This window comes from Adelges cooleyi, unplaced genomic scaffold, assembly GCF_023614345.1.
Source record: "Adelges cooleyi isolate 19-005CV unplaced genomic scaffold, UGA_ACOO_1.1 ACOO_flye_CR_arks_rails_tigmint_CR_PRNA_247, whole genome shotgun sequence".
Taxonomy (NCBI): Eukaryota; Metazoa; Arthropoda; class Insecta; order Hemiptera; family Adelgidae; genus Adelges; species Adelges cooleyi.
The window spans coordinates 13,387,130-13,400,948 of record NW_026095912.1 but is presented as its reverse complement, the minus strand read 5'-3'; the positions used below and the strand labels follow the sequence as shown (position 1 = coordinate 13,400,948).

The following is a 13,819-nucleotide window of genomic DNA, read 5'->3' as shown; positions in this document are numbered from 1 at the left end:
GCGTTAAGCTAGTATGAAAAAAAGCAAAATGTGATTTTACGATTCACGTTTAGAATATGATAAAGAGACTGTACAGTGGGGTCGTGGTAAAGTGGTGAAGGAGAGCTCACAGGTCTTCAAGTACTGTAACTAAAAATGTTTACATTCATATATATATAAAACCCTGTATATGAATAAAAGCACAAGTCTTGTATTTATATATATATAAATATATAAATATAAATAATAGTCATTATCAGCGCCGGAGACAACGACAGGACACCGTAATTGTTTACTGGAAAATGAAGAATAGCCTAGAATATGAATAAAAATTAATTTTTGATCGGTTCTTAAAAGTAATAATTAAAAGGTCACGAGGGTACTCTGGGTTTTAAATGTTGAGTTTTGGACTTTTTTTTACATAGAAGTCTATTTAACATAATCATTGATAATTAATTGATGTTTATTAATCCTTAATGGTCAAAGTTGGCTTTTTTTAATTAAAAATTCTCTGGTTAAAAATTAAATGTAATTATTATAAATGTTTGTATAAGAACAATTTAATAGAAAAAAATTGTAAAATAAATGTACAAAATAGCTATACGCTATAATTATTGGAACGTCGGGGTTCTTCGGTCATACAAGACATTAGTTCAAACATTTGAATAAACGCCTAGAATATTATAAAAATACAGTACAGTAGGGTCGGGGTAGAGTAGGGAAGGAGAGCTCACAGGTCAAGTAATGTAAGTAAACAAGATGAAGTAACTTTCAAAAAAACTTTTCTATGCGAATCTGTAGACATTGGTGCAAGGGGGGGGGAGGGGCTGTAAGGGGATACTTACAAAAGGAGACAAGATTTCAAGGGGCACACTTTCAAATCCCTTGCCCTAAGTTAATTAGTCCTAATTAGGAAAAGTGAGTACTTTTTTTTTATATATTATAATATGGAAATGGAGACGCTAAAATATAGTTGCAGCAAAAAAATTGCGTTGAAGAATGTGTTATTTTATCTTAGAAGTAAGAATTGATTTGACAAATGAAATAAATATTGTTCTAGTGTATATTTTTAAAAAAAAATTCAAAAATTATTATATACTCATTTTCGCTAAAAACACCAAAATTTGTATTTTTCCAATAACAAAATGTGTTCAAATAACATTGTAAATTCGAATGACGCATTTTCAATAAAAAATATTTATATTTGCACAATATAATATGGTATTAAGGAAAACATTTTTTCTACTGCGAGCCGTTCAAACATTTCGTAATTGGCATAAGTCACCATGTTTCGATTTTACATGATAACGATCGAAATTTAATATAAGTACAACGAAAAGACCATAAGACATCCACATCCGCTAAGTTCAAACTTAGTGAAACATCCTATTCGAATTGGTTTGGTTTTGCAAGTGTAAAATCTTTTTAAGTAAGTTATACAATCAAACTTGAGTAAGACATTCACTATAAGTTTTTTTTTATTGTTCAAGTAATTATTGTTACCATTATTTATAAACTAATATGTTATAAAATGTTTTAATAATAATCAAAGGCTAAAAGAAAGCATACTAATAACTATCAATGGGCCGAATATTTTTTGGGGGAAATTCACATTGAAAAATAAATGTTATAATAAAAAATGTTTTTGAAAAGTGTAAATACATTTTTTTGAGTTATTCGCTCAAACTAATAAAATCTTTTTTTCTAAAAAAATAATAATAGCTGGGTTAAGCAAATTTGCTTTAAACAATTAATTTTTTTAGAAAAATATTAATTTATAATTGTTTTTTTTTTATTAGAAAATAATGTAAAAAAATCAAGGTGGTCCAAAAATTATTATTAAAATTCATGAGGCGACAAATATCTAAATAATCCATTGGCCACTGTAACTGTAAAATAAATTTATTATTTTTTTACAGATAAATATGAAACTCTTTTGTGTTTTTATGACATTAGTCCATAGCCATGTTTTGGCATTAGACGAAGGTAAGTATCACGGACTTCTGAAATACTTGAGGTTTAAATTAGTGACAGCAATCCTAAAATACAGATTTTTAAATAAATACTATTTAGGCCACTTGTAATTATTAAATTTTCTTATAGTATAAAACTGTGTATCTAAGTAAAGTAATAAAAAAAAAACGCTTAATATTGACTATTGACTAATGGCTACACTGATTCATATTTTATTAATATTTAATAATTTTTTAAATCGTATGCGATTTTTAATTAAATAGCACAATTAGTGAAAATCCCAATTTCCAGAGTTCAATCGATAGTTTAAATTAACTTTTTTTATTTGTTTTTAACTTCTTTTTAGATTCCTTTAAAGAGCACGTACACCAAACAAGTCAGTGTATACAATAATTATTTATCTATAGAATATATTTACTATTGTCAAAAACGGTTTACCTATTTTTACATAATGGTTTGTATGCTTTTCAATCATAGATTGTATCCTCAAGAAATTAGACCAAGGTATAATATTTAATACATTTATAAACAATGTATGTTTTACGTTTTCGCTGACCATTTAAAAACATGTGTCTTTCTAGATCAAAAGGACGCTGTAGTCAAATTTTATATATGTGGTTCTATGGATGTTGGTAAGCACGCTTATTCTTATAATAGTAAAAGCGCATATAATGCTATATATTTTTGATCTGTAACGTTTACGCGTGGCAGCCGACGTGTGAATTTTTCCATTTTATCGATTTGTGTAAAAATCGTTTTTTTAACATAAACCCAAAGTTGCAAACATAGCAGAAACGTCGTTTAATAGCGTTGCTCACTATTCAGGACATTAAATGATGTTACAGCTCTATATATTTTTACTCTATGACTTGACTTCTCCTGTCTAACAATGTCGAGTAAATAGCCAATCACGTTTACCGATAATTTGTTACTGATTTCAGACACGGTGACTTCGATTTTTACCGCGCCAAGTATTATGACTAAGACATTATAAATTAGTATTTTTTTAAAAAAAATTGTTGTTACAAATAAGACCGATTTTTACTTTTAATAATTATATACGTTGATATTTCAGCGTCGGTTTTCAAGGATGGAGATAAGGAATATCCGAATAGTAATACATTTTTTGTATTTTACGACCATTATTTATTAATATTATAAATGAATACATTTCGACCATGTTAAATAATTTTTTGGTCAATTTGTATAAACTTCATAGTATTATTTTTAATTTATACAATTTTTACTACGAGTAAAAGTTACTTATTTTTAATCAAAAAGCTAAACAAAATGTCGACTATTTAGGAATTTAGAATGGTCCAATTTAAGTTCTGTAAAGGGATTCCAGTTTTTTGGCTTCTATTCTGTTATGTTTGAGCCCATTTTCATTTATTGTGTTTTAAATTTCAGTTTTGGGAGCTGACGAGGAACATATTGTAAGGGAATGTAAGAGTTACTATGGTAAGACTGTGCTCCTAATAAATAATAAAATCAAAAAACGTTAGATTGGTAAAACACCAGCTAGGTCATCTGCAATTATTTAGTATTATTTACTTTAAGGATACTCTGACACCTTCCCCCTCCCCACCCATTCCAACACTAATTTATAATTGTTATGCGAAGTGTCGGTCCACGGTTATCTCATAGATCCAGATGCACAAAAAATAGTTAATTAATTTGGAAAAAATTATACATTGGCAACAAAATCTTCTCATCTCCGCATCGATCTAGAAATGTCAATGAATAAAACTTAAAATTTAACTTGTAAGACCTACGACCGATGATTAATTTTAATTAACATATTCGTTAATATTTCAGAAAACACAAGCACTAACGTGAATGAGGAATATCCGCAAGGTAATGAAGTTTGTGTATTTGTGTTTTGTTGTTTAAGGATTTTCGTTGTAATCATAATCCCTGATCTTCAACGACACGGATACAATAAATATAACTTTTTTTTTTGTTTTTTAAATTTTAGATGTGGTAGATGGAGAGCAAAAAATACCGACAAGTATAAGTCCCTATGGTAACACTGTGCACCGAATCAATTATAAAACCGAAACACGTTAGATGGGTCGAATACCAGATAGGTCGTTCATTCATTGTTTGATTTTAATTATTCGTTATTTATTAAAGATGCAGCAAAGCTATCCCTTGATGTCTCATTACGGACACTTCCAATGTTAGGTAATATAAACAAATTATGAAACTCGCTCAAACAGCCAAAAAATAAAGTTAAAAATGTATTAACATGTACACATCATTACGTTTTATAATTTCAGACTTGAATAGCATTACTTTGTCAGGCATGGGGGAGGAAAGAAGAAATTTAATTAAGGAATCTGTAATACGTTTGCTCAAAGTATTCGAAAGTATGTTTAGCCCAAAGGGTCACAATAAGTAAAATATTACGGTTCAAGCAAAAAAGCTAGCTGCAATGTGATCAGAATCATAAAACAACATTAATTTTCCGGTACTAATTTATTATTTGCTGCATTACTGGTACCTTGTGATAAAAAATATATGACTTATCAGATGTCATTCCATCGTATTATGTCATATGGAATTCGAATTATTCTATTGATCTGTATAGGTTAAAAATATGAAGACTGTGCAGTCAATATATATTTTTAGTGGTCACATTGTCGCCTCGCCTTTTTGCTTAATTATTCGTTGAGAACATGTCGTTATATTACGATATTACAGCTCTATATACTTTCAAAAACTATGTTTTCAAAGGTAATCCTCAAACTTCGGATTTTGATATGCAGCAGAGATGTCGTATAATAGCGTTGTGCGTAAATATAGAACAACCCGACATACACATAATTTTTGTCAGTTCCGACGTGGTCAACGGTTATAATAATTGTCGCCTTAAACATAATAAATCTGACGAACCGGACATCGTGTACGGAATGTGGAAGGATGGATACTACTATCAGGTATTTGGCACAAATGAAAGAGGCCACAGACTCACCCCGAGAAAGGAAAAAGAACAAGAGTGTTGTTGCACAATTTGTTAAAGACATCTTGCAGATATACACATTTCTTAAAACTTCATTAATATGCTTTATACAATTTCCATAATATAATATTTTAAAACCATTTAAAATAAGTTTTTTTTTTTTGTATTATAATTATTTTGAATACCGTAGTACAGTTAAAGAGATTGTACACTATCGTTTATTGCGATAGTAGTTAGTACCAAATTCACTATAAGGCGAGAACTAACGTTTAACGTGTCAAACACAATTATGTAACTCTAATTATTGTGAAATCACTCTACTAAGTATAATACAATGTCATACTACACCAGTAAAAAATTGTTTGATTCAAGTTTTGAATAAATATTTGATTCTTCATAACATTTGTTAGGCAACGAACGTGGCACAATTTTCATAACTCGTAACTTATATCTACAAGCTTTAAAAGTGTGCCTATTAATGATTCAAAGCTAGAGTATCCGAAATAGGCATACTTTTATACACACATTGCCTTAAACTCAAATTTGGTCAAACCCCGCCTCACGGGCTTTTGTGCTGCAAAATTAGTCTGAAGATAAGTAAAATGTTTCATTTTTTTATTTTAAAATGTAGAAACATTATAAACAAAGCGTTAAGCTAATATAAAAAAAAACAAAATGTGTTTTAGGGTTGGGGTATAGTGGCGAAGGAGAACTTACAAGTTCTTAAGTGCTGTAACTAATAATGATGAAATAACTTTCAAATAAACCTTTATGTATTACGGTTTAATACGGACTGACAACATCTTACTTTTACATCCCTTGCCTTAAGAAAGTTAGTTATAATTAGTAAAAATTATTTAATGGTTACATTTTGTTTTTGATATATTATCAAATACTTTTAGCATATTTAAACCTAAATAATATAATCTGTAAATGTTATTTATAACAGTCAATATAGCTAATAGAGAAAAGACCTTAGATGAATAGCTTTTGTGGAGTAATAAACTACTGACAATACTCTAGGCTTTAAGGAACATTTATAATTATTTCATCATATAATCATTTAAGTATTTTTTCGGTAATTGTAATCGTTTTGAATTCAATAAAAATACTTCCAAACGGGTTTCGTTAATTTAATACTTCATTCAAACAGCGATAGGATGTTGTAATTTTAGCGGATTCTAGTCAAGATTTTCAAACTTGTTGGGTATAATCAAAATAAAATTTGGTTCCAATAACAAAATGTATTGAAATAATATTGTAAATTCCAATGACGCATTTTCAAAAAAATATAATATTTACGTTTGCACAATATGTGGTATTAAAAAAAAAAAACATTTTTTCTACTGTGAGCCGTTCAAACAATTCGTATTTTGCATAGCTCTGCCATATTTCGATTTTACACGTTAACATGATGTTTAAAATTTAATATTAGTATAACCAAAAGACCGAAAGACATCCACATCCGATAAGTTGGAACTTAGTTTAACACCCTATTCGAATTGGTTTGGTATTGCAAGCGTGAAATCATTTTAAGTAAGTTTTACAATCAAACATGAGTAAAACATTCACTATAAGTTTTTTTTATTTTTCAAGTAATTATTATTATTTATTACCATAATTTATAAACTAATGTTTTGACAAAATTGTATAATAATAACTCAAGTCCTTATGATAGTGTACTAACAAATATCAAGTTACTCGCTTAAACTAATAAAATCTTTTTTTTTTTTAAATAAAATAATAACTGTGTCCAAAAAATTTTGTTTAAACAATTTACTTTTTAATTTGAACAATTTTTTTTATAGGGTAATATTAAAAAGTCATTTGTAAATTGACCAAGTTGTTTTCAAAAATTATTGTATTTAAATATTGTGTTTCAGATTTAATGACATAGAAGTCTATTTAGAATTCATAATCATTGATAATTAAAGTGCACAGAGGAATAACGGATTTTTTTTGTTCTTATTTAAGAGGAGTTCACAAACTTCGTTTTTGCTATACTCTAAAATTTTCATAATGTACCGTTTTTCCCCTGTGCCCTTCAATTATATGTTGTTTATTAGTCCTTAAGGGTCATAGTTGTATACTCCTCGTTAATTTCTTAAACGAAACTTTTTCTTTGGTTAATGGTTAAAATTTGAATGTAATAGTTATAAATGTTTACGAAAGGACAATTTTATGGAATAATATTGTATATTCAATGTGCAAAATAGCTATTCGCTGTAATGATTGGAGCGCTGGGGTTCTACGGTTGTGCAAAACATTAGTTCAAACATTTGAATAGTGGCCCAAACAAACGACATAACCAAACACCTTACAGAGCAGCTGTCATATTGGAACACTTGTTTTAGATAAAAAACAATAATAAAACTATACAAACATGTTGTGAAAACTCTTTAAAAAACGTAATTAAGTGTATCGTTAGCTTTTGTGTAAGCAGATGATCTTACTTACACATTCGTCGAATGATCCAAGTATCTGTTTGAAACATGAAAACATGAATCGCTGTAATACATACTATGTGTACGTTCTCTATGAATGTATACAAAATAATTTTTCTTAAATTTTTGCAATATTCATTTTATAATATACGATGTGTATTAATTTGTGAGTAACATTTTGTAAAACATATTATCGTAAACGATTATTTAAGGAGCTATGGCTTATGCATCATAAAAAAATTTGAAAATCGACAAAAAAATACTGAATATTATACTTTAAAATGTATAAACATTTTAATCTAATAATACATAAAACCAAATATTTATTAATTAATTAATATTAAGTTATGAGGCTACTGTGTTTTGTAAATGTTGTGTTATAGACTTATTTACATAGAAATTAATTTAGAATTCATAATCATTTAAAGTTTAGTGTTTTTATTAGTCATTAAGGATCATAGTTGTCAAATGAATAAATAATCCATTGGCAACTGTAACTGTAAGATAAATTTATTGTATTTTCTTCAGGAAAAAATGAAACATTTTTGTGTTTTGATGACATTAGTCTTTGGATATGTTTTGGCATTACACGAAGGTACGTATCACGAATTTCTGAAATACTTGAGGTTTAAATAAGTGATAGCAGTCCAAAAATACAGATTTTTAAATAAATACTTTTTAAGCCACTTACTCTTATAGTATGCTGTGTATTTAAGTAAAGTAATAAAAAAAACGCTTAATATTGACTATATGTTGCATTTGGATTTTGAATTACGGATTTTATGATTTTAACAAATCCAAATTCAGAAAGAAAATTTTCTTATTGATTTTGTGTTTTATTTTTACATTTTCATCGCAAATATTTAATATGGGTACGCAGATTTATATTTGATTAATATTGAATAATTGTTTAAAACTCATGCCAGCTTTAAGTAAATAGCACTATTAGTGAAAATCCCAATTTCCGGATTCAATCAATAGTTTAAATTATCTTTTTTTATTTTATTTTAACTTCTGTTTAGATGACTTAAAAGATCTCGTATACCATACAAGTCAGTATAACCAATAATTATTTATCTGTAAAATATATGTACAATATATCAATTAAGTCTTACCTAGTTTTTTACATCTTTTGTTTGCTTTTTAATCATAGACTATGTACTCAATCAATTAAACGAAGGTAAAATATTTAATAAATTTATAAACAATGTATTTTTTACGTTTTCTCTGACAATTAAATGTTGATTCACAAAAACTAATAAAATGAAAATTCTACTTGTTGATATTGAAATTTTACTGAGTAAAATGTTTCAAATATTTTTGTTCCCTTTACAGTTGGGGTTGATTTTTTTTGCTCATTTCACCTTTGCTCGTAGTTTTTAGACCTAAAATGTAATAGTTTAAGGTACATTAATTACAATCATTGGAACATTATTTTGTAACGTAACAAAAGAGCTCTAACCTTACTATATAAATATACATAATTTAAAAACACGTGTCTTTCTAGAGAAATTGAGGGATGTAGTCACATCTTATTTACTTGGATCTATGAGTATTGGTAAGCATATCAATTCTTATAATAGTAAATGCTCTGCCAATGACTAAATGAATACATTTTTTTAAAACTTTTTGTTAATTTCGAAAACTTTTCTACATTAGGCACTTAGTAACTTGCTATCTCTATAACTATACAAGGCTGTTTAAACAGTACACTCAAAATTTTTCCGAGAGTTTTGGTTTAAAACAGAATTTGCAAACGTTTTAGAACTCGAAAATGGTCCTAGTCCCGCCACATCTCTGCTTGACTCAAAAGTAAAATATTCTTGCCTTCTTGATTACTCTGTAGCTTAATACATGGCATTATAAAAAGACTTGTAATTTTAATCGACCCGTCTAATATGTTTGTACATTATTATAAATTAAAAATTTAATGAAATGTATGTGTTACCATTTAAGTTTCAAAAGTAACTATCAAAAAAACAAAGTGGGGAGGTGGGTATCATATTGTATAAAAACACTATGTAAAGTAAAAATTATATTTCTTATTGAACCCAGAGAGATATTGAGTGGTTCACGATAAGTTAATCACCTTGTGTATATTTTTACTATGTAAAAAGTACCCGTGGCAGCCAACGTGTTTCCAACATATTGATTTGTGTAAAATTTATTTTTTAAACATAAACCCGAAAATTCAAAGTTGTAAATTCAGCAGTCACGTCGTCTAATAGCGTTACTATTCAGGACATTAAATGATGTCACAGCTCTATATATAATATACCTATATATACTCTATGACTTGATTTTATTGACTCCTGTCTTAATCATAACAATGTCGAGTAAATAGTTAATCTCGTTTACCGATAAATTTTATAAATTTCAGAGAAGAAAATTTCGATTCTTGCCGCGCCAAGTATTATGCCTGACTCATTATAAATTATAATTTTTAAAAAAATTATTTGTAACGAATAAGACCTATTTTTACTTTTAATAATTATATACGTTGATTTTTCAGTCACGATTTACGAAGGTGAAGAAGGTTGGGATTTTCCAGATAGTAAATATTTAATGTATACTTAGTCATAAAGTCCTTATAGGAATTGCATGTGGTCCGTTTTTAAAGAGTTTTGTGTAAAATCTAATATCCGATACCTACATAAACTAGTAAAGTTGTCAAAGTTGTATGCAAGAACTTGCATAGCATTATAGAAGTGATACAGAAGTTGTGTAGAGTTAACTAGTAAATGGTTATGGTGGGGGATTTTTAAAGAGGAAATCTTCAGTGAGTGTGTTTAAAGTTTATTAAAATAATTGTAATGATACAATTTTCAAGTACTTAAATATTACAGAGGGAGTTAAAATTTGTGCTCATACATCTGTACTTGTGTGTGAATATATTATGAAGTACACATGTTTATAAATTATTTTTAAATTAAGCTTATGGTATTAAATATCTATGTAATCATAACAGCAGCAATCAATATTCTTCAATGTTACTGTAAATAAAAACTTTTAAATTTAATGTGTTTTAAATTTCAGGTCTGGAAGCTTACGAGAAAGATTTACAGCGCAGTATGAGTATTTATGGTAAAAATGTGATTCGAATAAATTATAAAACCAACAAACGTTAGATTGGAAAAACCAGCTAGGTCCTCTGCAATTGTTTAGAATTATATACTCTAAGGATACTATATCACCTATGTCCCTCTCCTCATCTTCAAACACTGATTTATAATTATTAATTTTTATTAATGTGTTATTTATTTTAGGGAAAGATCCTCGTCGTCTAAGCATAAGTAATATATACAAATTAACTCAGTTATGAAATCACTTATATTTTGCCGGTTTCGATTGCGAAGAGAAATACTTGTTTCTATTTTTGTCTGCAGCAATGATTCTGTGTACGATTTATCATTTATAGAGTGAATATATATTAGGCAAAGTTTCGGTCCATGGTTATCTTATAGATCCAAATGCACAAAAAACATAATTTATTTGAAAAAAAACACATTGGAAACTAAGATGTCTTCTCATCGAAATTTGAACAGTCAAAAAATAAATTAAACATTTCCGAATGTCTCATCATTATTTACATGTTATTATGTTTTCTAATTGCAGTCTCGGAGCAGATTACTTTGGCTAAACTGGGGATAGACAGAAGAAAAAGAATTAAGGGATCTGTATTAGGTTTACTCCAGGCAGTCGAAGGTATGTTTAACCCAGAGGGTCGCAAAAAGTAAAATATTATGATTCAAGCAAAAAAGCGAGTTTCAGTGTGATCAGAATGATGATACTACATTAATTGTCTAGTACTAATTGTTAATTTGCTTCACAACTGAACCTTGTGATAAAAAAATATATGACTTGTCAAATGTCATACTATCGTGTTATATTATATGGAATTCAAATTATTCTATTGATCTGTTTAGGTTAAAAAGATGAAGACTGTGCAGTTTTTCACACTTTGTAATAAAAATATATATTTTCATTCAAATCGGTCACACTGTCGCCTCGCCTCCTTGCTTAATTAGTCGTCGTGAACATGACATTATATTACGATGTTACAGCTCTATATAATGAAAAACAATTTGTTTTTAAAGATCAATCCCATCATTTTGGTTTGGAGCAGAGATGTCATTTAGTAGCTTTGTTCGTAACTATAGAAAATCCAAGCAGACACATATTTTATAGCCATTCCTCCACTTTCAAAGGAAACCATGGCTGTCGTTTTAAATATGATAAATATGCCATCGAGAGTAAGGAAATTGAGTACAGAATGTGGGATGATGGATACTACTATGAAGTATTACCTGACCATCATACACAAGGGCGCAAACTCACCCCGAGACTGAAGCCCGGACAAAAGAGGGGCTGCGCAATTAACTAAAGAGACCTTGTAGATATACACATTTCTTAAAATTTCTTTAATATGCTATATACAATTTACATAATAAATTATCTTGGAACCATTTAAAATAAGTGTTATTTTTGTTTTATTCGAGTATCAGAGTACAGTTTAAGAGACTATGCATCACCATTTATTGCGATAGTAGTCAGTAAAAACTTCACCATAAGGTGAAAACATGCGTTAAACGTCTCAAACCCAATTGTGTAACTCTAGTTGTGAAATAATTTCAAATAATTTATTATCTTACTAAGTATAATGTACTGTCATACTTACCTAGTAAAGAATACTTTAAATTAAGTTTTCAAAAAACATTTGAATTATTTATAATATTTGTTAGACATTGATCGTGGCACAATTTTCAACTTATTTTTAATTATTTATTTATTTAAACTAAAATACATGCAATTAATAGTTTTTTTTAAACTGAAATGATTGATCAACAAAAACAAGTTTAGTACTATACAACGTTCCTTGAAAAAGTTATGAAAAAATCAAATACTTTTTCTAATCCCTAATCGGATTATTCCTAGGATAAGTACATCATAATACTTGTATGGTATATAGGACATGATAAGTTCACAACTTAAATAAAAAAAAGGAATTATTTTTAGTTGAAATGGTCATACTGTCACTCGCCTTGTTGATTGCTCGGTTGCTGAGTACAAGGACTTATAACATTAGTTTAAAAATTATGGTTGTAATAGTTACTTAAACAATATAAAAAAAACGTAGAGTGAATATCTTACTCAAGTTTGATAGTAAAACTTAGCGAAAAAGAGTATAAGCATTTTTTTTTACATCGTTTAGCTTTATAGAAAGCTGAGTTATTCAATGACTTCTTTTACCTATTTATCATCTGTTTTTTATATCCACCTCAACTACTAAAGATCATAGGCCAATAACCTAGTTGTTAAAGCCTGATAAATTCATTGTTTGGTTTAGACTCATACAAAAGTACTATTTTAATTATATCTCCTAACTTATATCTACAAGCTTTAAAATTGTGTCTATTAATGATTCAGAGCTAGCGTATCCATAATAGGCATTCTTTTATACACACATTGCCTTAAACTCAAATTTAGTCAAACCCCCCGCCTCACGAGCTAAGTGCTGCAAAATTAGTCTGAAGATAAGTTTAACATACATCTATGATATGTTTTATAAGAATATACAGGGTGATCCAACTAACGTAAGACACTCATTTTCTCGGAAAATATGAATATTTTTTTTTTCTATACTTTTAGGTACATATTTTACTACATTTTTCAATATTTAGAATATTTTGTTTTTTTTAATGGGAACGTATGTTTTTAATTTCATAAATCTGTAGACAAAATTGTTCAAAAAAGTTTTAGCGTTTGAATTTCTATTTAAACGGGGAGTAATATTTTCATCTCTTACAAATACGTATTATATAACTTTTCAAGGGATGAATAATAATACAATTTTGTTTCAACAATTCTTTTTTGAATATTATTCTGAATGAAGTGACTATATTGAAAAGAACAATAAATAATTTAAAAAGGTACAATAGTTAAGTACAATAAAAAACGTGGTGCGTATAGTGAAAATGAGTATTTCATATATACAGTTTTTCAATACTAAAATATTGCACATCTAGACTCTAGTGCATATTGATATTTGAAACATACCGTAAAAGTGATTTAAGGCAAAAACGCCCACATCGCAGTATACTGATAATACATGTGAACGAATGACGGTTATGTAAGGTATATTTGTTTCCAAACAGGTAGATTAAGAATCGATTGTCTATATAATAATAAAAAAAAAACTGGAGCCAGAGTTATTTATGTCTCATTATCGGTGACAGTATTATCGACGGGGTCCAATATTATCATTATTTACTGGCAAATAAAAGTGCTACTGCTGAAAAACCGAACAAATATTGATTTCAATTTCAAATCTTTACTAAGTCACAGAAAACGAATAGATAGTTGAAAATTGAAAATTCAAACGCTTACATTTTTTTAAAAAAATGTTTACAAAATTATGGAATTAAAAACATATGTTTCCATTTGCAAAAAAACGAGT

At 28.2% G+C, this 13,819-nt stretch overlaps 3 protein-coding genes across 12 annotated transcripts in view; 2 read left to right on the top strand and 1 right to left on the bottom strand.

Moving 5' to 3' along the window:
* Positions 1–13,819, bottom strand: part of LOC126836366 (procathepsin L) — a 215,820-nt gene that overhangs the window by 56,425 nt on the left and 145,576 nt on the right. The window lies entirely within an intron of this gene.
* The window catches only part of LOC126836372 (uncharacterized), an 80,624-nt gene that overhangs the window by 18,821 nt on the left and 47,984 nt on the right, over positions 1–13,819 (top strand). For 2 of the 10 annotated variants that reach the window (XM_050569669.1, XM_050569671.1), the window contains exon 1: positions 6,441–6,454. The exons of 5 other annotated variants lie outside the window; for them this stretch is intronic. Coding sequence is in view for 3 of the 5 variants with exons in the window: in XM_050569678.1 (XP_050425635.1) it covers positions 7,897–7,957; positions 8,385–8,414 (91 nt within the window). In the remaining 2 variants the exon portion in view is untranslated. Of the gene's footprint in view, positions 1–6,320; positions 6,455–7,392; positions 7,529–7,890; positions 7,958–8,384; positions 8,415–13,819 lie in introns of those variants that run through there. 3 more of the 10 variants (XM_050569678.1, XM_050569679.1, XM_050569685.1) reach the window with 3 other exon arrangements.
* LOC126836382 (uncharacterized) lies at positions 8,874–11,746 on the top strand. Its single transcript, XM_050569717.1, has 7 exons — positions 8,874–8,920; positions 9,743–9,772; positions 9,875–9,916; positions 10,399–10,446; positions 10,629–10,655; positions 10,978–11,067; positions 11,427–11,746. The coding sequence occupies exons 1-7, from the start codon at positions 8,911–8,913 to the stop codon at positions 11,744–11,746; spliced, it is 567 nt and encodes a 188-aa protein (XP_050425674.1). The 5' UTR covers positions 8,874–8,910.